The 25,302-nt window shown below is 45.0% G+C and overlaps 2 protein-coding genes and 2 non-coding genes across 5 annotated transcripts in view; all 4 read left to right on the plus strand.

Moving 5' to 3' along the window:
* The first annotated feature begins 5,765 nt into the window (after nt 1-5,765).
* On the plus strand, nt 5,766-11,374 carry ATP5F1B (ATP synthase F1 subunit beta). The gene is made up of 10 exons (XM_024737047.1): nt 5,766-5,945; nt 6,417-6,599; nt 6,842-7,016; nt 7,562-7,683; nt 7,927-8,111; nt 8,626-8,784; nt 8,875-8,997; nt 9,694-9,906; nt 10,325-10,526; nt 11,105-11,374. Exons 1-10 carry the CDS (start codon nt 5,819-5,821, stop codon nt 11,200-11,202), a joined length of 1,587 nt encoding a protein of 528 aa, XP_024592815.1. The 5' UTR covers nt 5,766-5,818; the 3' UTR covers nt 11,203-11,374.
* Nucleotides 6,670-6,744, plus strand: LOC112394445 (small nucleolar RNA SNORD59). Its single transcript, XR_003002136.1, has one exon. It is a non-coding gene; the product is annotated as a small nucleolar RNA SNORD59 (small nucleolar RNA).
* Nucleotides 7,769-7,839, plus strand: LOC112394446 (small nucleolar RNA SNORD59). Its single transcript, XR_003002137.1, has one exon. It is a non-coding gene; the product is annotated as a small nucleolar RNA SNORD59 (small nucleolar RNA).
* Nucleotides 11,375-13,052: 1,678 nt separating the features above from the next.
* BAZ2A (bromodomain adjacent to zinc finger domain 2A) overlaps nt 13,053-25,302 on the plus strand; it is a 31,911-nt gene continuing 19,661 nt past the window's right edge. For both annotated transcript variants that reach the window (XM_024736549.1, XM_024736551.1), the window contains exons 1-2: nt 13,053-13,230; nt 17,866-17,951. The gene's annotated coding sequence lies outside the window, so the exon portion shown is untranslated. The remainder of the gene's footprint in view (nt 13,231-17,865; nt 17,952-25,302) is intronic.

A 25,302-nucleotide genomic window follows, 5' to 3' on the forward strand; every position in this document is an offset into this window, starting at 1 on the left:
GTATTCTAACATCAAATGCTGTTCTGCATGGCTCACCCAGCATTATACCAACCTTGAGAACATAAAGGCTTGGAAGGAGGGGGGAGGCAGGTACCTTGTCTAAGGCCTACTCTTAACTCCTAAATTATTTTATCCTGGTAGGCTTGTAAGGCCTGTGGACTTAACTGAAACATTAACCACACTTGATTATTAGTTGGTAGTTTCCTCTACTAGGAGAGTGAAAGATGTATAACTAAATCTCCAGCCTGATGACAGCACCTGGTATGTTGAACACTCAGTACATACTTATTACTACATTTTGCATGGGTAATGTATTGCAGGTGGGCCTGGACGTAAGGAAACAAGTTAGTGCAGTAATTGAAACGGAGAAATGTAAAAACGGTGAAAAAAAAAGGGTAAATTTAGGCTCTGGCATTGAGAACTGGAGAGAGATTCCAGAGATATGTCAAATGGGATTTGGTGATAACTTGTATATATACTGCCTGTCATGCTTTGCTCTGAACACTTAAATGTTTTCTAAACTGGAAACCAAACATTTGCTTACAAGTTATAGTGTCAGCCTGGATAACTTCATTGTTTACGTGAAGAACCTATCCAGAACTCTATCTTAAATTTCTTAGCCTCAAATCCAAGTGACCTTGACTTCCATACTCTCCTTAGCACCACATTCCTGTGGCTGTATCTCATCACAAGTTTAGGGGTGACAGCTGTAAAGCTGCTTCCAATACAGTTAACACCCTCCATGAGGAGTATACCTCCCTCCCTCAACCATTGGTTTTTTTTTTGTTCTCACAACTAATTAGCCTCATAGCTCTAGTTTTTTCCATAGAACTAGACCTTGGTGATTCTCGGACAATCAAAATCATGGGACTGTGTGGATTCATCAGTCCCAGCCCTCAGATAGGCTTTCGTATGGTAGGTGATGTGGGGCCCAGGAATTTGCAATTTAACTGATACTTGACAACGATTGAAGTGTGATCCCGGCTACCAGCATGAGTCTCCCCTAGGAACTTGTTAGATACATAAATTTCGGGCACCCACACAGACCTACTAAATGAGAAATGAGACAGTAGAGTCCAGTGATCTGCCTTAAGCCCTCTAGGTGATTCTGATGTGTGCTGAAGTTTGACAACTCTTTTAGATCTAAAAGGCAGATTCTGAATTAGTCCTGCTGAGGTATCAGCTCCATCCAATGTGACTTTCTGTGATGCAATGTTCTGTATCTCTCCATTGTCTGATAAAGTAGCTGCCAGCCGCATAGAGCTGTTAGGGATCTGGAATGTGGCTAGTGTGACTGAAAACTGAATATTTAATTTTATACTAAATTTAATCCCGTATAGCTAGTGATTACCATAGATAAAGCAGAGCTAGGTGATTCTGATGCTGGTGGTTCCTGGCCCACTCACTGAAAAAAAAATTCAAATTCTTATTAATGATAGGGGGAAATCCTCCAAGAATGATACAGAATGTAAAAGCTACAAAGGAAAGTTTAAAAAGAAAATCTAATATTAAAAGTAACATGGGTCAGGAGTTCCCTGGCTGTCCAAGTGGCTAGGACTCCGCATGCTCACTGCTTAGGGCCCAGGTTCATTCCCTGGTCGGGGAACTAAGATCCCACAAGCCGCGTGGTGTGGCCAAAAAAAAAAAAGACATCAAAAGGTAACTCAGGTTAAAAAGTAAGTGATATACTTGAATAAAATATTTACAACATTGAACAAAGCATTTGAAGAGCACTAATCGTGACAAGCCAATAGAAAAGAATGGGCAAAAGGTAGAGATAGGTAATTCACTGAAGAAATAAAAATGACAAAGTATTGTCTTAGAAATTAGGGAAATGCAACTTCAGTCAATAAAGTAATTTCATACATTTAGTATTAGGCCCTTTTTTTAATTTTTAGGCACATTTTTTTAAAAAAGTTTTGGCAAGGATTCTGGGAACCTAGGAAATTAGCAAAATGTTTTAGAAGGCATTTGGCAGAATCTCATTTAAATGAACATAATTTTAGGAAATTCCCTGGCGGTCCTGTGGTTAGGATTCTGAACTTTCACTGCATAGGGCCCGGGTTAGATCCCTGGTTGGGGAACTAAACCCCACATCCCACAAGACTTGTGGCATGGCCCAGAAATAAATTAAACGAACAGAATTTTATGCCAGCATTTTATTTCTAGGAATCTAAAGGTAGTAGTAGATGGTGTACTCAAATGTTTACAAGATATCCTTTTTTTCATTCAGTACTGCATGTAATAGCCATTTGAAACAATCCAAATAACCATTAATGGAGTAAAATAAGTTATTACACATTTTTATGACATGAGGTGTAGCTGCAGTCAATAAAGTTAAATGTACTGACACAGAAAGTTCTCCAAAACATAAAGATTAGAAAACTTAAGCTTTCTGTAGTGTGCTTCCACTGAAGTTTTTAAAAATTCGGAATGCACATGTTTTATGTACATGGAATGGATAGAAAGTAATGGATATGTGCAAAACGTTTTTAGAGGTTATTTCTGGGAATGAGATTTGGGTTGTGGTGAAAGGATTTATTCTAATCCTGTATACTTAGAATTTGTTCATGTATTGTGTTAAAAAAAAAGTGGTTTGACAAGAGAATATTGGAATTTTGAGGTAGAACTTGAGTAGGATACTTACATGAAATGTCAGTGCTAAGCTAGTTGGAATTGAAGAGATTAAAAAACTCTGAAGCTAGGGTATTGATTGGATTATTTTCCTGGAATTTGAAATCACTCAAGATGATTGTCAAGAAATACGGTAGAGACAAAGACATTTTACTATTTCCCAGAGTACTGAAAGAATGTGGAACATGACCATTATGGATGGCAGTAAAATAAAGAGTTGGTAGGGAACTCCCTGGCAGTCCAGTGGTTAGGACTCTGTGCTTTCACTGCCGAGGGTTCAATCCCTGGTCGGGGAACTACGATCCCGCAAGCCATGTGGCACAGCCAAAAGAAAGTTGGAAAATGCAATCTTCACCTTAAGATAAAATTCATAAGGTTTTCAGCCATGAATTGTGGGGTCAGTCATTTGGAATTAACTTCAGAAACCAGAAACCAGATTAGGTCTTTGTGGTCTCTGTTGTCCCATGGAAAGTAACTTGTATTTTACATGAAATACTATCTGGGAATCAAGAAATACAAAGTAGGACCAAAACATGTCAGAACTCTAAAATAGATGACATTATTCAGAAATACTGTTGTTAAGGCCTATCTCAAACCAAGCTAATCAAGTTTATTTACTTTCATTTTAGACAGTATTACTTATAAATTTAGCAGGTTATCTGATTTCAAAAGAGGACTTGAGGTTGCTGGGGCCAAACTGACAGCAAAGAAGTTAGAAAAATCAGTTTACAAAGTTGAGCATAGTGGAGAAATATGCCTCGGTAACATTGAAAGCATTTAGCGTTGCATTTTGGTACAAAGATTTAATTATAACCCAGCTGCCCAAAGAACAGTTAAATTTCCTGATAATCTGCTAAAAAGACAAATGTGTAAATACATTTCAAAAAGTAATGAGCCTCAGTTAACCTGGAAATTTAGGTCGAAATCTTCACTTTGAAACTTCGATTAAGTGTCAGTTTAAATGTTTGACGGTTAAAATTTTGGCCACGACCAAAATTGGTGATACAAAACCGAAGGATCTTAACACTATGTCAATAGTAAGTAAAAATACTAGCCAACACAAAGACAGTGCTAACTATGTGCCAGACGCCAGACATTGTTCTAAATGCTTTTCACATTTTAATCTACTTAATTTTTGAGACGCCCTTATGAGATTATCTCATGATGAGGAAGGTGATATACAGAGATTTTAAACCTAGTGACAGTTTAGTAAGTGGCAAAAACAAGATTTTAAACCCAGTCTGGGACTTCCCTGGTGGTCCAGTGGCTAAGGCTCTGTGATACCAATGCAGGGGGCCTGGGTTTGATCCCTGGTCAGGGAACTAGAGCCCACGTGCCACAACTAAGAGTTCACATGCTGTAAATCCCACATTCTGTAACCAAAAAACTCCCGCGTGCTGCAACTAAGGCCCAGCACAGCGAAATAAATATTTTTAAAAATTAAAAAAAATAAACACAATATGGCTCCAGTAGCAATACTCTTTTAAGTATCTTATCCTATCTATAGAAACTTGAACTCTGATAGTCGAGGGAGGCAAGTGAAATATATAGGTCCCTATTAACTGGAATGCTGCCCAGCATAATGGGAAGAGCACAAATTGCAAAACAAAAATGTATATCATGCATCCATTGAAAGTACCTTTGACCCCACATCACCGTGGAATGAATTCCTAGTTGCCAAACCCAGTTCTTTACAGCCCTTATTTTATAGAATGGTTATGTGATTTATACTATTGACCACTTTCTCTTTAACATTCTCTATTTTTGATTCTTACACTATGTTCTTTGGTCTTTTCCTTATTCCTCTGCTGCTTCCTTAGGTAGTTTATTTTTTTCTACCTGCCCCATACATGTTGCTGTTTTCTTGGGTTCTTTCCCTCTTACTAGGCAAGATTACCAAAGACACTTCAAATTTAACATTCTCTTCTATTCCTGCTCCTTTAAATTCTCTGATAGTTCTTGCTGCCAAATAGGAAACTTTCGCTATCACGCATAAAAATGAGAATTAATGTGTGCTGGTCGGAGAAAGCCTAGGGAACTAGCTTCATGCTGAACTACTCCATTTAGCCATGTTTGTTCTAATAGATTAAGGGTCTCCCCCACCCTGCCCCCAAATACCTTGAATAAAGGATGTCCTGTTTATTTTACCATTTTTCATGCTCAAGTACCACTCACCTACCACTGCCCAGCCTCCGCTCCCATCCAATACCCTGAGAACTGGTTCTGGCTTCTCTCTATACTCATCTCTTTACTATCTTTTTTTCCCCTTCCTCACCTCTAACCTTCCTCACCTGCAGTTCCACAAAAGGAACATGCTCTTTAATGCAAATGTGTGCTTGGAATATTCTTCCTTCCTACTTTACCCTAGGAATTCTACTGATGTTTTGCGACCAATCTATCAGCCTCCTCCACCTAGTGACAATTCCTCCTACATTTCTAGATGACCCAAATTTATCCCCTCCTTCTTCCTCCATACATTTTACCCTATACTAACCAGGACCCATCACACTTGATTGCATTTTTTACTCGTCTGCCTTTCCTTAAAAGAGGTCCTAAGTCTTACTTATCTTTGCTTCCTCAATGCCTAGCACACATTTGTTAAACGACTGGTTACGTGAGTTTCTTTGTAGCTTTAATTCTGTCTGGATCCCTGACCTGAGTTATCTGAAAGCTTCCAATCTCGCTAATTAGAAAGAAAAACCGTTTGCCTCTAGAGAAGGATCCTAACAGACAAGGTCAGTCAGTGGTGCTTCACGACACCACCACTTCCCTAACCCCGCCCTTGAGACTGCCACCTAGCTCAAGGTCCTATCTAAGGAGAGAGCTCAAGGACAGCCAGTTACAGCCAAAGGGCTTCCCCACAGGAACTCGGTCCCTTTCCTAAACGCAGTTCCGCCAAGTACTCTCTCCAATTGACATCTCTGTTGTCCAATTATGTTTCGAGGCTCTGAGGGTTGCACCTAACTAGACACTGTCCAATAAAAAAAAAGCAATTCAGATTAGCACTAATTTTGGCCAATGGTTGAGAAGATGGGAGGTTATTAGCCTATAGGAGCAGCGCTGAGAGTGATGAGCAGCAAGATCATCCAGTGGCCATGCCTACTGCAGAGTAGGCCTCGCCCCCCAGCCGTGGGGAGTTGGAGGCTAGATTGCTGCAGCGCTCAGTCGCCACCCGGGGTCCGCCATGTTGGGCCTCGTGGGTCGTGTGGCCGCCTCCACGGCCTCTGGGGCCTTTCGGGGACTCAGCCCTTCAGCGCCGCTACCTCAAGTCCAGCTCTTACTGCGGGCCGCTCCGGCAGCGCTGCATCCTGGTAAGTGCCTTGCTCTAGGGGCTGGGTTCGTTTCTGCCGTCCCATGACCTTGAGCCTGGGGCCGATAGTCGCTTGGGCCTAAGGGATCTGTGGTGCTAGAAGGACGCCAGGGCCAGCGCCCTGCCCTCTAACGGCGGGAAAACAAGAACAGGACCGATCTAATTCCGTCTCATTTTGGAAGGGGGCGTTGTGTGACGGAAAAGTGTGGGCAGGTGCATTGACCTTCCCGTGGAATGGGGGCACCGAGCCCTCGAATAATGGGGTTTTGTGCAGGAGGATGGGAAGACGGGAAGATGGTGCAGGCTCTTTCTCCGCTTCCAGTGCGGCCCTCCCTCTGGACCCGCCTTCCGTGCAAGCGGAAGGAGGTCGGGCCTGGGCTGTATTCACCAGTACTTGTGAGTTATGTCGGGGTTTCCGATGACCTTTAACTGTCCTAACCCCAGCTTCTTCCATATCTTTTTTGTCTGTTAGCCAGAGACTATGTCGCTCAACCATCTCCGTCGCCAAAGGCAGGCGCCGCCACTGGGCGCATCGTGGCGGTCATTGGTGCAGTGGTGGACGTCCAATTTGATGAGGGACTGCCACCCATCCTAAATGCCCTGGAAGTGCAAGGCAGGGAGACCAGGCTGGTTTTGGAGGTGGCACAGCATTTGGGTAAGTAGAATTTGTTAGGAATAGTAAAGATCTTGTTTGACCGAAATATCCCCCCAAACTAAGCTGTCTTCCTTCTATGATGATTTTATCAAAATGACTTTCGTTCTTCTGAGTTTGCTGAAGCCACATTTACGTACTGAGAAGGAGTCTTGGTTGACTTAGGTGTTCAGTGCCAGTTACACTTCATTAAATATCATGAAGCCAGTTTGTCCTGTATAACCCTGCAATGCCTTATCTGACAGGTGAGAGTACAGTAAGAACCATTGCCATGGATGGTACAGAAGGCTTGGTTAGAGGCCAGAAAGTCCTGGATTCTGGTGCACCAATCAAAATTCCTGTTGGCCCTGAGACCTTGGGTAGAATCATGAACGTCATTGGAGAACCTATTGATGAGAGAGGTCCCATAAAAACCAAACAGTGAGTATCCCCCTCTTGTTGCATCTACACAGAAAGGAACTGTTTTTCCTAGCAGTTTTATACGTTAAGGTGACAGCCTCTACTATAGCAGAATTTTCGTGCAGAGAATACTTAAAGTGCCGATATATTCATTTATTAAAACCACACAATGCAGCTTCTTCTGAAGAAAATTAATGATGCAGAAGTTCTGATGGTAAAAAAAAGAGAGAAAAAAATCAAACTGCTACTTAGGGCCCAAGTTGATTATTTCAGTTCATTTTAATACCAGTGGCCTTTGTATTTCTTGTTGGTATGTGAAGAAGTGCTGTTAAGTTAGGGCTCTGTAAAAGGAAAACCTTATGACAGTTAAAGTTGTCAGGGAATGGGATTATTGCTTCCTGAGGTGATGAAATCCCCTTTATTGCAGAACATTTGGGCTTGATGGTGGGTGACAGTTTTATCTAGAATGTTACATAAGAGATAAGATTATGAGTAAAGGGTTAGGCTTGAGAATTGAGAGGTACTGTTTAATAAGAAGAATAGACGCTGATCTTCTACCTTTACAGATTTGCTGCTATTCATGCAGAGGCTCCTGAATTCATGGAGATGAGTGTTGAGCAGGAAATTCTGGTTACCGGTATCAAGGTTGTGGATCTGCTGGCTCCCTATGCCAAGGGTGGCAAAATTGGTATGTTAGTGGTGGGTAGATATTTTCCAAACCTAATGTGTGGAAAAAAATCCTACAGTGTTATGAGTGGGTACTGAGATCTATCCCTCACTGATGAGTAGCTTCTGACTTTCGTTCTTCTGAGTTTGCTGATGCCAGCTGCCATTTCTGAGAAGGGAGAAGATGGAAAGAAACAAAAATTTTTTTTGAAGTTTGCTTATTTGGAAACAAAACTCTTATTCTTTTTTTCTCAACGTCTCCTAGGGCTCTTTGGGGGTGCTGGAGTTGGCAAGACAGTACTGATCATGGAGTTAATCAACAACGTTGCCAAAGCCCATGGTGGTTACTCTGTGTTTGCTGGTGTTGGTGAGAGGACTCGTGAGGGCAATGACTTATACCATGAAATGATTGAGTCTGGTGTTATCAACTTAAAAGATGCCACCTCCAAGGTGAGCACTGAGCTGATTGATGTCCACAAAGTAGTGCCAGGAAACTGCTGCAGTTGACTGCATTGCTAGGTGAAGCCATGTTCTATATTTTCATTTTATTGTCCCAGGACCTACAAACGAAATTTGTCAGTGCTTTTCCCCCAGCTTCTAATACACTAATGTACATTTTGTTTTTTCTTTGATATTTGTAGTCTTTGTTTTTGGTACATAGACCCATCATTTGAAAGCTAACTTTGGGGGGAGTTGAAGGTGGTTCTTATATCTCAGATTACCCTATTTTGTGCCTTTCACTTATTTACAGTTTATTTCCTTTCTACTGTAAGAACATTGCCTCAGTAATTATAAGAAATTACCTTTCATGTTGTTTTGAACTACATCTCTAAAAGGGAAAATTGTGAACAAAAACATAGACATCTGAGGAGGGTTTTTTGGTAGTTTCTCTGATTTGGGGACCTTGGGTGTATGGCTTTCCCACTCCTCTGCCACAATTTCTGAATTTGTATAATTACTGCAGGTCGCGCTGGTGTATGGTCAAATGAATGAACCGCCTGGTGCTCGGGCCCGGGTAGCTCTGACTGGACTGACTGTAGCTGAATACTTCAGAGACCAAGAAGGTCAAGATGTATTACTGTTTATTGATAACATCTTTCGCTTCACCCAGGCTGGCTCAGAGGTAAGAGAGAAGGCTTGAGAGAACCTGGTTCATTTGACCTTTCTATGGAATGATGCAGATGAGGCTAAAGATTTTTTTTTTTTTTTTCAGGTGTCTGCTTTATTGGGCAGAATCCCTTCTGCTGTGGGTTATCAGCCTACCCTGGCCACTGACATGGGTACCATGCAGGAAAGAATCACTACCACCAAAAAGGGATCTATCACCTCTGTACAGGTGAGAACAGTTAAATGGATGAAGGTCTAATTTGTATAAAGGCATGTACAGAAAGGTACAAAATCTAGTTACTTATATCTCAAAAGGCTTTTAAGTAGGTACCTGAGCTCCCTGAAATAATGTGTAAAATTCTGCGTGTGCATGTTAAAGACCCTAAAAGATTAAGAAACCACTCATCTAAACTAATTGAAGGTGTACATGTAAATGTAGATCAGAAAGTAGTGGTTTCCATCCTGAAGGGGAGTTTGAAGCTGCATGGAAACTGAGCATTAAATATGGACTACACTAACTACTACAAATTTTCAAATGTATGTAGATGGTATATAGTAAAAATTATCTAGAAGTTTGTCTAAATTTTATTAACTTTTCATGGTTCATTTTCCTGATGAATTAGTATAATAGTGCAAGGGTTTTTGTTTTTTACTGTTAAAGTCGGTATCACTACAATAGAGTTAAAAAGTAGGATGAAGAACAAAACGAATAACAATGAAAATTCTTTCATCACGTCTTGGAGGGACTAGATCATCTATAAGCTTACTCAGCCACTATTAGGGGTGATAAGAGTCCACATTTTTTGAGGTGGACTCTTGAATGCTGAGAAGATAAGAGTGACATAATGAGGAGAGGTCAGAAAAGGGGATGGCTTAAGTAGAATTACTTGGCTTCCTGCTGCTCTTCATGGGTTCTTGACTTTAGGCTATCTACGTGCCTGCTGATGACTTGACTGACCCTGCCCCTGCCACTACCTTTGCCCATTTGGATGCTACCACTGTGCTGTCCCGTGCTATTGCTGAGCTGGGCATCTATCCAGCTGTGGATCCTCTGGACTCCACTTCTCGCATCATGGATCCCAACATTGTTGGCAACGAGCATTATGATGTTGCCCGTGGGGTACAAAAGATCCTACAGGTGAGTACTGCAGGTGAGATCAGTGGCCATAAAGTTGTAGAGGGAATTTGGGGACTGTATTAGGACCGTATCTCTCCTGGTGATTTGTGATTTGGTTTAGAGCAAGAAAAGATGAGACCAGCAGTTCCTAGTGAGTGTTAATGAGGTCTCTTGAGTTTCCAGGTACTCCACGTTTGGAATCCAATATTTTCTAACACCACCTAATAGACTCGGAGTAAGGGAAATAAGACACTGATCTTAGCTGAGGGCTCTCATGACCCCCAAGTAACTAATTTGTTTCAGTTAAGTGCAGTAAACTGCTAAAATGCTGTATACAGAGCTCAGTGTGAATATAAAGTTGTGTTAATCCTTAGGTTTTTGTCCAAATTAGAGGAATGTAAATGTTTACTAGGCCTCTCTTAATCTTGTTTTCTCATAGGACTACAAATCCCTCCAGGACATCATTGCCATCCTGGGTATGGATGAACTTTCTGAGGAAGACAAATTAACTGTGTCCCGTGCACGGAAAATACAGCGTTTCTTGTCTCAGCCATTCCAGGTGGCTGAGGTCTTTACCGGTCATATGGGGAAACTGGTACCCCTGAAGGAGACCATCAAAGGATTCCAGCAGATTTTGGCAGGTGAGATTTCAAGTATAAGGCTGAACATAAAATGGCAAAGAAACTGCAATCCCTTGAATGCTTGCTGTGCTGTGTTCCCATTCCAGGAACCATCAAGCAATATATAAATATATTGTGCCTAATTACATAATTTTTATATAAAAGTAAGTTATTTCCCATCAGTTTTCTTTGGAAATACTCAATGTCTGAGAGTAAGACTTAGACTTACTGAGTGCTTTCATGCTAGCTACTCTTCTAAGTGAATTACAACATCCTTATAAGGAAGGCATTATTATCCTGTTTTACAAATTAGGAAACTTGAAGCATGGAAAGTTTAAAATAACCAGTCCCAATATCATACAGCCAAAGTAGCAAGAATTTGAACCCAGGTTATATGACTACGGACCATTTGTTCTTAAGCTGTACTGTAGCGTCATGTCTTGTAAATTGGATTTGTGAGGGAAGTTTAAGAAAAGATACCTAAGATGACACGATTTCACCACATTCTGACTGGTGGCCTCAAGTGGTGAGGTATGTACCCACTGCAGAAAGTTGATAATATCCTTCACTTCTTACCAGTTGGATTTTTTTCCATGTAGGTGAATATGACCATCTCCCAGAACAGGCCTTCTATATGGTGGGACCCATTGAAGAAGCTGTGGCAAAAGCTGATAAGCTGGCTGAAGAGCACTCCTGAGAGGGTCTTTTTGGCAAACTAAGCACTCATCCTCCGTGCTGTCCCGTCTCCTTGCTCCTAATCCAGAAATTGCAGTTTTCTCTGTAGGCCACATTCCTGAGAGCCTTGATTGAAGACATTGTGTTCTGTCTGAAGAGTATTGAAGGTTTCCAATAAAAAGTACATCCCTCAGCATCTGTCTGTTTTTCTTGGTCTTGACAACACAGCCAACACTGACGTTTTTAATAGTAATTTTAGAATAACCACACACAAGAAACAGCACGAAGTAGGCCATATATATTTGAAATGGGGTCATCAAAAAAGAAAAGCCATTGTCTTGGATTGATGAACAGCTGTGAGTCTTGTGAATGGGTTTCCTGGGGATGATGTGATCTTAATAGTAGGGCCTCATCTTTTGCCCTTTTATGTCACTGTTCAAAGGAAGTTGATTTTTTGCCTCTTGTATATAGTGCATTTCTGCTTTTTAAAAAGCCAAAGGACTTTTTAGAAGAGCATTTTGGGGAAAATGGGTTGGGTTTAGAAATAACCGCTATTCTAAGAGAAGGCAGGGGTTAATCAGTGAATGAAATTTTTTGGAAATGATAACATGTTCTGAAGGATTAAAATTGAGTCAAAACAGCCCTCTTTTCTATCTTTCTACCTTCCTTTTTTTCAGAAGGTGTTCCTAACTACTGCCTCCTAACTTATATTTTGGGCAAGACTGGTATGTTTGTGATTCCTTGAGGCAATGCAGAATATAAAGTACCATGGGGCCTATTCTGAGGTCTGCTAAAATCCCTTAAGAAAATTGGGGAAAGAATCTTACAGGAGAATAGTAATTTTCAGTGGTGTTGGGCTTGGGTTTCTGAACTAAATAATGGAATTAGACAATTTTCCCTTCATCTTAGCCCACTAAAACAAGCAGGATTGCAAGGATTACTCAAAAGTACACCCACCTTTTCAAACAAGTGCAGGGTTGGATTTGATGCCCCTTAAACATTCTTTTCTGGGCCCAGACCCATCTCCTACTGCCCTCTGGTGGTGGTAGGACTGGAGGCTCTGCAAGAGCTCTGATCTCACCATTTTGAAATCCATGAAGGCCATTTGCTGGGATGTGGTTCTTTGCTAATGACTGTTTACAAACCAGCTGGGGCTTTTGTCCTAAGGAGGAGCCTGAATCTATAAGCTCCACCCCGAGGCATTCAAGTCGGGTAGAAGCAGGGCAGGACAAACAGATCCCAATTCAGAGGCCCCTGGGGGCTGAAGGCTGGGGAGGAGCCTTGGGAGAGATGCCAGGGGTGGAGTAGGGGCCTCTGAGTTTCCCCCCCATCTGCCTGTGACGTCCTTGGCACGTCTCTCCTGTGTCATGATCTGGACGTTAGGTGGAGCCCCTGAGCTGCCTGTGTCCAGTAGTTTGCTCCTAGAAAAGCCTGGATTTGGGGAAATGCTGAGTTATGGGGGTTGGGGGCACATCCTCTAGGTCCTTACTCTGGAGTGGGTAAGAAGCTGGTGCAGAAGCCCCCAGGGCATGGGTCCACCCTTTCTGCTCTGTTTTCCCATGTTATCCAGATGCAGACCTAGGAACTGTGAACCTAAAGGTTGTTTCTATCATACCTCCACCCTTCCCCCCATACATTTATGTCTCTTAGCATTCATCGAGAACCTTCTCCTTCTCACTAGCTGCAACTATTTATTTCCTTCCCCCTTCACCGCTCTCTTCTTGTACCACGCCACTGGGGTGTCAACACAGATCTAACCTTCCTCCATATTTCTCCTGGTTCTGCCCTGTCCTCACCGCCTCCTCCCTCTCCACCCAGAGAAAGCCACGCCCTTCCCTCCTCCCTCCCCACCCTAGTCTGTCACACAGGGACATCACCCTACAGCAGTTCAGGCTGTGGTTCGCAGGAAGCATACATTGGCTTTTTGATTCGTGCTAGTTCCCACCTCACAGTTTGGGAGGATCTAACACCAGCCTGCACGTGAAGGGGGAACCAAGGACAGTGAGGAGCTGGGTGGTCCCAGCCCTGGAGCCCTGCCAGCCCGACATGGGTAAGTATGAGGACCAGCCCCCGGGAAGGCCTGAGGGATGCCTACCTCCCTCCCTGGCTGACTCAGCAGGGGTGGGGCCTAACCTTTGCTCTTTTGGGGGGTGAAGGAGGGGAAACCAGACTATAGGGGCACAGGGGCTCAGCTGGTGAGGCTGCCGACAAAGGGGTCATGAGCACTGGCCAGCTCCAGCTCTGGGGAAGAGCCTAAGAGTGTACCTTAGGTTGGGGCTTTCCCCACCTCACCACCCCCGCCTCAGCCCCTTGCGCCTCCCACTTAAGCTGCTGAGATTCAAGAAGTATTTCACAGCACTCACTGCTGGCTTTACCCCCACAAAAGTAAAGCCCACTTTTGGTCGCACTGGATGATTTTTAAGGTGCTTCTCCCCCTGTTTTCTCCTCAGCCTTTCAAGTCCCTGCCCTCTTCCCTCCCTGACCCTGACCCACCACCAGGTGGGGGGCTGCACTGAGCAGCTGCTTCCTGTTGCCCCATAGGTTGCCGCAAGGGTGGTGGCGGCTGGGGGAGAACTGAACTAGAAGAAAGCCGATTCTCACGGCCCCACACCACCCTCACTAGGGCTGCTACTGGCGATCCCCAAGCTTCAGTCACTGAGAAGACAGAGAGAGGCAGGACTGAGGTTGAAAGGCCTAGGAGGTCTTTGCCCTCCTGGCTTCCTGATTGCAGAAGTTTTTAAACTTGGGTCGTGCTGGGGGAAGGAGGCTGCGTCTCTCCAGGGCTGTAGGGCTTGAGCCCCTGAGGAGCTGAAACACAGGGAACCTGTTCATCTAGTAGGGCAGCTGTCTGTTACCCCCAACACGCTCGGCCTTGAGTTCCCTCTCCGACACCTCCATTCCTCCGGAGTCCTTGCGACTCTTACTGCCTTCCTGGCCCTCCTTTGTGAAGAGATCTTTGCCGGTGCCTCCGGAGAGCGGGTGGAGCTCTCCCAGGTCCTCCAGTTCGGACCCACCACCATCCCCCACTTCACCGCAGAAGTTTCTGTCTCTTTTTCCTGGGATCTGTTCTCTTCCTCCATCTGGGATCCTTCCTGGTTCAGGCCCCTAGGAGACGCCACCCGTTTCCCCCTCCCTCAGCGGATTCTTCGCGACAGCCCTACCCGAGCGCTCGTCCCTACCCCAGTAGCTCCTGTCCCTTTAAGTACGGAACCCACGTCTGGTCCCAGAGCCCCCGGGCGGGCCGCCCCTGCGGTCCCCTGCCCCGGGATCCCCGCTGCCCTGGACTCGGGATCTGACCCTCCCCCTGCGGGAGCTGCCCTTCCTCTCTCCCCCGCACTATCTACTCGTCCATTTCTCCCCTGTCCTCTGCGACCGGAATCCGGAGGCTTCTCACGCCTCTCGGCCAACCTCTCCCGGGTACCCCTCCTATTCCGGACCCAGGATCTCCCCCTCCCCCGCTCCTTCCTCGCCAGAAAAATCTCCCGCGGTCCGGGTTTCTCCTCCTCCCCTCTGGAACCATCGCTTTCCCACGCCATCCTAACCTCCAGTGGGAGGGGGAACAACCGCCACCCCAACTACTCTCCTTCCCCGTAGTAAGGGGGGTTGGGGGCTATCATAGACTAGAGTCACTTCCAGGCCCTGCTCCGTTTAGCCCTTCAAGTTCAACTAACTCCCATCTAAAGCTTTTCTGTAGCCCTCACCCCACTCCACCTCTCCCGGACTTTGGGGGTGCGACCTCAGCACCAGCCCAGGTGGGAACGACCCTCTTGGACTTGGGGTGGGCCGGTCCAGCCTAAGAACGCTCCTGCCCCAGAGTCAGGGAATGGGGGAGGGCGCATCCAGAATCTTGTGATTCTGGGCTTAAGGGGTTGTTGGGCGACGGTGGATGAGGTTCTTGGACTAAGTCTCTAAGGGCAGTGGGGTGGTGGGGAAAGCCTGGGAAGCCCAGCCTTCTCTATTCAGATGCAAAGGGAGTCCTAAGGAAATTAGGTCTTTCTCCATCCTCTTCTGAGACCAGCATGGAGAAGCTCGTTGGGGAGTTTAAAAAAAGACTGCTGAATCTGAGGGGACACATACCAGTTTGGAGAGAAGAGGGATGAGTTGTGGTCCTTTTGATGTGTTATAGGAGAATCTGGCCTCCCCAGAATACAGAGGGGGAGGAGACTGTTTTCCATTAACCTGGACAGGGAAGGGGGACAAGCTGGAATGGTTACAAGGTTGAGGGCCATCTCCCTACTAGACCCTATTAACACTGTGAACCCTTCAGCCAGTGAGCACAAGGGAGGTCTTTAATAATTACCCCACCTCCACTGGGGAATTCCCCCTCCCTGCAAATCCAGCTGCGACCCTAGCCCTGCCCCTTCCCTTCTTGCGCTCTCATTCCCTGCTAACCCCAACACAGCACACTCCAGAACGAGGGGACAGGGTGTCTGGATTTGCTTCAGACTCTTCTGAGTCATGTTTCACAGGCTGGGAGGGAGCTGGCGGGAGGAGAGGGTGGTCAGCAGTGGTGTTTGGGGTTGAATTCCAGTAGTACCTGGACAGGGAGAGGGAGAGAGGTAGAGGGATGCAAATGAATCCCCTCTCTCTCCCTTTCTGTCTCTTCCCCCTCCCAGCCCCAGCCATCTGGCTTCTGCGTGGAGCCACGCACTGTGGCAGCTGACCCCAGTCAGGGTGGTGCAGCAGAAACACAGGGAGGGTGAGAAAGGGGGAGCAGGTGCTAATTTCTCCCTCCCCATTCTCTTTATTACCCGCCCACTGGCCTGGCTTGTGAGAGGTTCAGAGTATTCCCTAGGTACCCTTCTCACAAGTTGCTGAAAAAAAGACCATTTGCCCCTTCCTCTTTCTAGTAGCTTCCTAAAGGGAGGTGGGGTGGGTGGGTGATTGGCCACATCTGATGGGATTGAGGAATGTTTGGGGACAGAAAGGGTCAGTCTGCCCTCTGTCATCTGGATGGGGGGGGAGAAGCACAGCTGCTGCTTGGGGTGGCTTCTGGCAAGAAGTAAACACCCAGCTGTTGGCATATTGACACCCCACCCTCATCCTTCCTCAAAGAGCAAGGAAGACCTCTGATTAGATGGGATGAGGAGGGGTCTCATTCAAGGAGGAAGGTGATTGTAGTCTTTCTGCACCAGATGGGAAAGAATGGATCCTGCCCCACTTTCTTTTCTAATCCCAGGTGGCCCTCTCCTATCCAACACCCCTCTTCCCAATCGCTCCTGGCCGGGATAGTCCTAGGGGTTGCCCTGGAGACTAGGCCTGGGGCTCGGAAGGGGTGGGAGCAGTCAGTGGGGCACAGGAGTAACCGGCTCTTCCGGAACCGAGTGGAGCCAGCGGGTGGGTGTGTGTGGGTGTGTGGTGGTGGGGGAAGGGGCGTGGCTACACCCGTCTGACTGGCCCAGGCTCCTCCCCTGCCGCCCGCCTCCGACTGGCCAGCCCTATGATTGGGGGCGGGAGGTAGGAAGATTCTCCCTCGTCTGCCCTGGAAAAGGAAAGAGGAAAAGGAAAAAAAAAAAGATACCTAGCTCTCTTCCTCAGCCCTTTAGGAAGCCAGTTCCATGCCCTGAGCTCTCTTCTTCACCTGTCTTTATTTTGGGAATGGGGGAAGCATTCCTTAGCAGAAATTTGCTGGATCCCTGCTTTCTCCAGAAAGAAGGACCCCCTCTACCCTGAGTGTGGCCTCTATTTACCCAGGGGCTTGAGGTCACTAGGCTGTTGGGGGTACTTATTTTTTATACTAGGTGACCCTATAAATCTGTTACTGAGTCATGGGGGAGAAAAGGATTTTGATTTCTGTCTACTCCTTCCCACTGACAATCTACTTTTTTCAGGAGAGGGACAGAAACCCTCCCAACCCTCTTAGCCCCTCTCTCTCTGGCCCACACACTTTGAGGCTTTGCTGAAGCTCACTTCCTTCTAAGCTTCTCTGAGCCATTTGTAGTGGGGAGTGAAGTCTGTCCCCCAAATTTAGGAAGAACTCACTCCCCTGTGGAGTAAGGAAATCCAATCTACACTAATGTATTTGATCCTGCCTTACTCTGGCCCCACCCAGTTTTCAGGTCTCCTTCCTCCCCAGACTCCCAAAGGAAAAAGTATTTGTTGACCCCCCAACCTGCCAGAGTTTCATCATCCCCACTCTGTCTGTTCCTCTTCCAGAATATTCAGCTTGAGTTTTGCACAGTTAGGCAACTGTTTGTACAACTGCATTGCAATGAATTGAATGGGAATTATCTTGAAGCCTGCAAAGTCTGTTGAGTTGTAAGGAAAAGAAACCTGGTTTCTAGTCACATTTTATCCACAGTTTGACCTTGAACAAGTCGGTTAACCTCTTCAGGCCATAATTTCTTCATCTACCAAACAAGAGAATGTTGAACTACAAATTCTCTAAATTCTAACATCATGTATGACACTGTTCTTCATTCTGGGTCCCTGCAATAGACGTTTTAGGTGATAGCTAAACTCTAGTCCTCTGCTAGATTTTTCTTTCCTCTTCTCAGAAGGTCTCACTTAGTTATATAGCTCTATCAGAAAAAGTATACTGGAACTATAGAATAGGTGGGCATTTGGGGCACCTTATTTGCTGGTCATTTTTCCTGCTTCTCCCCTGTCCCTCTGACCAGGTTTAGGCTAGACTCAGGCCTTCCCTGTCTGGTCTCTGAGCCAAGCTTCCTTTTCCTACCCACAGGAATCTTCCCGACCCCCAGAGCCCTGTGGATGTCGCCGGGAAAGTGGTGATCCAGGCAGGACCAGGCTGCCACCCACGGGACAGAGGTGAGTGGGCAGCAGATGGAGCAGGAGCTTGCCTTTTTCCACCCCTTTACCAGGACTGAATTTTCCTGACTTACCTTTCTGCTTCTACACTTCCACTTTTCCACTACCCAGCCTGGGAAATAACTGCCCCCGAAATGATCTTAGGGGAGTGGCACATGCCTCGGTCCTAGAAATTTGGTTTAGTCTTTTAGGTTAACCTTGGGATCAGGACACGCCTTTCAGTTTGCTCAGTGTGATGCAGGACTACCGCCCACAATGAGACACAGTGCAGAGGGAGCTTCCCGGTAGGCTAGGGAGACACTGCGGCGCTAGGACCCAGATCCGGGTCGGGGAGCCGGGATGGCCGGCGCTAGGACCCGGGATGGCCGGCGCTAGGACCCGGGATGGCCGGCGCTAGGACCCGGCGGCGGAGGCCGCGGAGGGCGGCTCTCTCTCGGCCGCAGCTTCCCCGCCCCCTCCGGCTCCGGCTCACTCCTCCCCGCCGGCCAGGTTGTGGGGATTGGGGCGTTTTGGCAACGGTGAGTGGAGGTCAGAGGGGTTTCCAGGGGTCTCGGGGTGTCCGCTTGGCGGGGTGGGGGTGTGGGGTGCACGTTCTCTTGAGCTTGGCGAACACGAGAGGGCCTTGCTGGAGTGGAGCTGTTTTTGGCCTGGGGCCCCCGAGTCCCGGGAGAATCCGCCACTCCAGGGATGGGGGTTGATAGGGCCGGTGCTGAGGCGTACGGATTTGAGCCGGCCTTAGGGGCCGGAGGGAAGAATGAAGAGGGAGCCCTTTCCAAGGGGGATCCCTCACTAAGGGGATCCCCATTTCCGTGGCAGAAAAGATGATCCCGCATCATCCCTTTCTTTCCAGGTGTACCCAATTTTCAGGGGAATGCAATGCCAACAGCAGTCATCCTTTGTAGGATTTATTGGAGTGGGAGATTTGCATCCTTCGGGGGGCGATGCGGGGGGGATAGCTTCCACCTCCATCTGTACACAAACAGCCCCTCCCCCAAACCTCCCGCAGGAAGTGGCCGGGAAATGGCAGCTGTGCGTTTGCTGCTGCGTCTCTCGTTGTTTTGAAATGTCCATTTTAATCAGATTTGGTTTCATTTTCTGAGGCCTTCGGGCAAGCTTGGATCCTGCCAACCATGTGGTCTGAGAGTCCTTCGTTCGACTTTTTTTTTTTTTTTTTTTTTTGGTAAACTTAATTTGTCAACTGGAAGTAGTCACTGCAGTTGACTCCCTGATCCCAATCCCCCCTCCAAAGCATCTCTGTCTCCCTGTCTGGATTTTTTTTCCCCTGAGCTAGAGGTCATAGAAAAATCAAACTCACTCATCCACCAGCAGGGCTACACAAGTGATGCAAATTCCCTCGGTGTAGAGAGCTGTCAGGAAGACTTGGGATCTTTTGTGTCATGAGAGTGGCTTTTTGGGATCCTGCTTAATATATATTCTTATATACATACGAATATTAAATTTATTCTTAAGTATGATAGTTTCTGTATTGATGAGCACTTGAGTAAGTGAGCTTGTGACGTGATGAAGTTGATTCCGAGAGGTGGAAGAAGAGGGGAGAATGGGGAAGATTAAACTGAGTGGGGTTTGTGTGTGGGGGGATAGGGACTGATTTGCAGAGTGAGTGTGGTGGGCTTCTTCCTCACTGGTGATTCTAGCCTAAAGATAAGTCCCTGTGGGAAGCCTGTTAGTTGACATGGGGGTTTACCTTCTGCAGTACCAAGTAATTAGGAGAATTAGTTATCATATGACTTATGCTTCAGTCCATAAAAGACATCTCTCTTATTACCATTCGTGGAGAGGGCTAAGCTTTTCCCTTGTTCTGTGCAAAGTCATGTGTCCAGATTTTCCCTTTTTCCCACCTGATAACTCCAGGAGATTTCTACTATAGCATATAGTGATGGACTGTGTGTACTGTGCCCCCAGGCACTTGGTTAGACCCTGGGTTTGGTTTGAGGTGAGCTGGCCACAGGATTTTCTGTTTTGAGAGGTGAGATCATTTGGACTATCCTGAAAACTGCTTAAGCCTAACATTTAAATAATCTTTTCTATTTTCCACCTGAATTGTAGATTCTTAGATTAAAGGTCCAGGATAGGACCAGATAGACATATATGATTATGTGTGTGGCACTGGTAAGATAGCATCATTGCTCCTTTTACTGGGGCTGTTGGGGTTGATAGTCTGGAAACAGTAAAAACGAGTTCAGTGTCACTGTCCTTTTTCTTGCCCTTCTGCTTGACTGATTGGTTCCTTTGAGTTGCTTTCTTGACAGTGATTTTAAGTTCCCCATTCTTCAACCTTTGTTTACCTAGATTGGGGCCTGACAGAATAGTAAATTGATTTTCCCTGGTGGAAGTTAAAAGAATGAAGGAAGGAGAAAGACTACTCTTATTTCTTTGGACTCTTTAAGAGAAATAAAAGTTGATTTTGAGAAAGTAGATAGCTATGGCTTCATTTGATACACGACCGATCAGAAAGCTGAATGCAGTAAACCTTTCATGGCCTTTTTGTAAAGTGGATGCATTTTTCTCTCAGAGAAGTGGATTTCTTAATATTGACTTTTTTTTTTTTTTTTTTTAAGCCTCTCCGTAAAGGAAAAAATTTGAGGTGTAGGGAGAACTATGTGGGCCGACCTCAGAGCCAGTCAGAAATCTAGAATGCCCTGAGAGGCTCATCTTGCAGTCTTGTGGTTCTGGAATCAGGTGTTGCCAAGAGGGAAGCAAAGCTTGTTAGGGTTACTGTGTCTTGCTGATGTTGACCTTTCTTATCATCTCTGAAGAGGTCTGCTATATTCTTTTACTGAAAGAATAAAATACAGTTAAAATAGTGTGGAAGTTAGTCCAATAACCGGTATGATGTTTGACCTTGTGTGAGATGTGTACAGTGAGGCAGTAATGCCAGAGTTTTTATTTCCTAGGACATAGAGTGAAGTATAAAACTCTTGAGGATTTCCTGGGGCAGATAATCTTCCTGATTTATTTCTTAGGATATGGATGTCCTCATATACCTCATAGCCTAAGATTAATACTTTCTCAGCATTGCTGCACATGGGTCAGAGGGACCATTTTTCACCAACTTTTTGGTCTTCATAATTTTGAGATTTATAAAATTGTGCAAAACAAAAAACCTGTCTTCTTTGAAGAGTTCTGGAGATTGTTCTTGGATTGGGTCACTGGCAGTAGAAGTAGCATTGTGTTATTGTTACGTGGTGTTCTGTCCTTCTCCTAGTTAAAGAGAATAATTAAAGGGGCATTTTACATAATGAAAATATTACCAAACAGTTTAGCAAATATTCATTAAAAACTAAAGCATGAGGGTTCTTGGGAATTCCCAGGTGGTCCTGTGGTTAGGACTCCACGTTCTCAATGCCAAGAGCCTGGGTTCGATCCCTGGTCGGGGAACTAAAATCCCCCAAGCTGCGAGGTGTGGCCAGAAAAAAACAAAAACCGTGAGGGTTCTTAAGAGACAAGTGGTACTGCTACTTTTGGTCTCTTGGGCTTGGGCACTGTATAACCTGCCTCCTCAGCTCGGTTTTTTTTTTTAGGGGGGAGGGGGATAGATTTTTGAAGGAAGGGGTGAAGTCATTAACTGTTAGAGCTGAAATTCTGAGAAACAGTCAGAGCTTGAAAGGGAAATAACATTGTTTCCACCTCTGGAGTGTGGTTTTTAGTGTCCTGCAATTTAAAGGCATTTCCAGTCCTCTGACAGTGAAGTGACCAGAGCTGTGGCAGAAAACCTAGCCTAGGTTGTTAGTATATGGCTCCTTTATTCAGTCGCCAAATACTTTAAAACCTGCTATATACCTTCAGTGTTCAGTTAAATCACGCTTCCCTGTTTCCAGGCCTTATTTTCTGCATGAGACATATGTCTAAAATATGTCAAGATTTGGGGCCTTTCTTCCCTCTAGAAATTATCTCTGTGACGAATGAAGCTGAATTTTTTGGTTCTCTTGAGAATGGTGGGAGCAAAAATCACAAACTTTATTGGATGAGTAAGTTGGTAGTGACAGAAAAGACAGATTTACTCATTCATTTGCTCAATCTATGAGTTCAACAAGTATTTCCTTTCATTTTTTTAATGTACTTAGCACTAAATTAAGTGCTGGAGATATAATGGTAGAACTTAATTTCTGGTTGATGCTGTAGAACCTACATAGTATAGAAGAAATAAGGACAGAGAACAATCATCTTTGTGTTTTTCTGTGCAGCCTGGACGTGGCAGTTGTCTTTGAGTAGCCTCCCTTAGGATAATAATCTTCCTTCTTTCCTCATCTTCCTTCTGCCTCACTGTCCTGACTAGGAAAAGGGGGTTAAGGAAAGGACATTTTGAGAGAATGAGCCTCAGTCAGTATGGCTGTAGTCTGAGTCTGGGTTCCAAGGGAAGATTGTTACCAGAGCTGTCTGAATGGGCTATCCTTACTGGGGAAGAAGGCATGTTGATTTTGTGGCTTGGCACTTGGAACTCTTTTGGTGGAGGAAGACAGCTTAGCCAGGAAGGAGTTTTTAGATTTGAAAGTGAAGGCATGCTTGTTTGCAGCATCAGGAATTGGGAGTAGTGAAAACTTTGGGATCTTCCCTAGGGTATAGGGTAGAAATGGGAAATGAGGCAGCTTTTGTGGTAGAGCAGGGTTTTTCAACCTTGCTCTTGATTGAGCAAGAACCAAATAATCCTTTGTTGTAGTGGGCTGTCTTGTGTATTACAAGATCATTAGGAGCATCCCCAGCTTTGATTTCCTAAATGCCAGTAGCCTATACCTTTCTAAATGACTAAATGTCCCCTGGGGGCAAAATCACCCTGGTTGGAAACCACTGTATTAGAGTATGGTGGATGATTCCAGAGATGTGTAGAGTTCAGAAGTATCCTTCATAACATTCACAATTACAAATCTAAAATGTAGTACGATTTACTTACTATACTGCAAGATTTAAATTCAGTGTTTAGTAAAGATAGACATTTGAAATCTCTCCCCACCCCATAAAATTAGAAACCTCTCTATTTGTGGAATTTTAGTATTCTATATGGGAAGAATGAACCAAGGAGCTGCAGGGACTGCTCAAGTGTCCAGCTAGATGGTGTTAATGTGTCTTGTCTTTCTGGGGTAGCCTCAGAGGTCTGAGAGTTAGGGTTGGTCAGGGCACCTGCAACAGTGTTGAAATTTGTAACATTTATTTCAACACTGCATTGTCAGCCCTTTTCTGTTAAAACCATGTCACAGGTCCACAGAGTAGTAACTCTTCAGTAGCAACTGAGAGAAAGAGCAGCCTACTTGGCCTTGTGGCAAGAGCTTTACTACCTCAAGCTTAAGGGGCAGTGTCCCTTAACGCTTATAAATGAAGCTTAGAGGTCCTTAAGAGATCCACTTACATACTACTGGGACTGGGCTGCGTGCTGGCCTGATTGTACTTCCTGGTCAGGAGAGCTGTCTACTATTCTGGGGGTTGGGCACTGACTGATTTCTCTTTTCATTTGGCCAAAATCCCATTAGTTCAAAGGGAGACACTCTCCTTTGCTTTACTGTTCTTCTTATTAGCTCTAGATGGGAGGACATAATTTACCTTCAGGCTTTATTGTGAAAAGCATCTTGGGTAGGAAGGTTAAAATAAAATAACCCTGGTTTTATTGCTGAGAGGAGCTGCCCACATTTTCTTTGCGTTCCTATAATGTGATCCCATATTTAAGTGACATCTGAAATCAAGAGTGTAGGGACTTCCCTAGCCATCCAATGGTTAAGACTCCTCGCTGCTAATGCAGGGGGCTTGGGTTCGATCCCTGTTGGGGAACGAAGATCCCACATGCAAAACTTCTCTTGAAATCAAGAGTCCAGTTGCATACAAGGCTGGGAGGATCATCCCTGGTTTTGTAGTATCTCCCATACTAGTAAAAATCATAATGGTTTTAAATTATATTTTGACCCTTTGGATATGATTATCTTTTTAAAAACGAAAAACAAAAAATAGTTTTTACTCTTTTTTGTCTAATAATAATAGCTAAAATTTATTGAGTGCTTACTGGGTGACAGATGCTGTGCCAGGTCCTTTATATAGATTTTCTCATTTAATCCTCACAAGCCCTGGAGGTGAGTACTAAAATTTTTACTAATGATGAAGCAGAGGCTCAGCAACATTAAGTAACTTGTTCAGGGTCACACAGCTAGTGGTAATAGAGCTGGGATTTGCACCTAGAGCTCACTGTTGTCGCGCTGATCTCACTGCACAGCACAGAGTATTTTATGTTTCTAGGAAGCTTCTTATAAATGAAGTGATTGTGGTCCTGATGACCCCTCAGTAGAGGCTCCTGGGGAAACAGACCTCAGGCACTAGATAACTTCCCATTCCGTTTACTTATCTGATTTCTGTAAGCCATCCATTTATGCTTATTAGTATGTAATTTATGAGACAGGAAATGCTATGCTGTCCCAGAGTAGCAGAGATGAGAAGGTCACTAGTTTCCTCATGGATTCAAACAGAAAAAGGAAAAACGAACTGTGGCCTATCATTGAGTGGGAGAATGTAGTCCAGCGCACAGCAGAGGTGTGGCTGTGCATAAAACTGGGGGAGAGGAGATGTGGGGACCAGATGAGATTGGCTCTCCAGGCATAGCATTTCTAGACTTGCGAAATGAATCCCTGAATGTCCTCTTTTTTTTTTTTTTGGCGGCATGTAGTTTCCCCACCAGGGATCGAACCTGGGCCCTGGCAGTGAAAGCACCAAGTCCTAACCACTGGCCTGCCAGGGAATTCCCTGTGATGTAAGCTTTGTTTTGTTTTGTTTTTTAAAGATTTTTTTTTTTTGATGTGGACCATTTTTAAAGTCTTTATTGAGTTTGTTACAATACTGCTCCTATTTTATGTTTTGGTTTTTTGGCTGAGAGGCAAGTGGGATCTTAGCTCCCACAACAGGGATTGAACCCGCACCTCATGCATTGGAAGGCGAAATCTTAACCACTGGACCTCCAGGGAAGTCCTCCCTGTGATGTAAGCTTTGGAAGGAACCTAACCTAGAGTATAGGGAATGAACTTTCCTCCTTGGTGTCTTTCATTTCGGAAGGGTCACTAATCTAATGATGCTTATTTTTCAGATCCCTTAGTGCTGAGGATGGTCTTTAACTATAAGGAAATCCTGGGGGCCCCTGAGGTCTTCTGTAGAGACCAAGTTTCTTCACTGATGCATAGCAAGTCTGGGTCTGTTGCTTATTTTAGAGTGAAGATGGGAAATCCTGTATGGGAAATGAGTTTATCCTAAAAGATTTTCCCCTCTTAAATTGACAAAATGCAAATTGCTTTTATTATTTATTTTAATTTATTCACTTTATTTATTTATTTTTGGCTGCGTTGGGTCTTCTCTGCTGAGCTCG

Source organism: Neophocaena asiaeorientalis, unplaced genomic scaffold, assembly GCF_003031525.2.
Source record: "Neophocaena asiaeorientalis asiaeorientalis breed wild unplaced genomic scaffold, Neophocaena_asiaeorientalis_V1.1 scaffold134, whole genome shotgun sequence".
Taxonomy (NCBI): domain Eukaryota; kingdom Metazoa; phylum Chordata; class Mammalia; order Artiodactyla; family Phocoenidae; genus Neophocaena; species Neophocaena asiaeorientalis.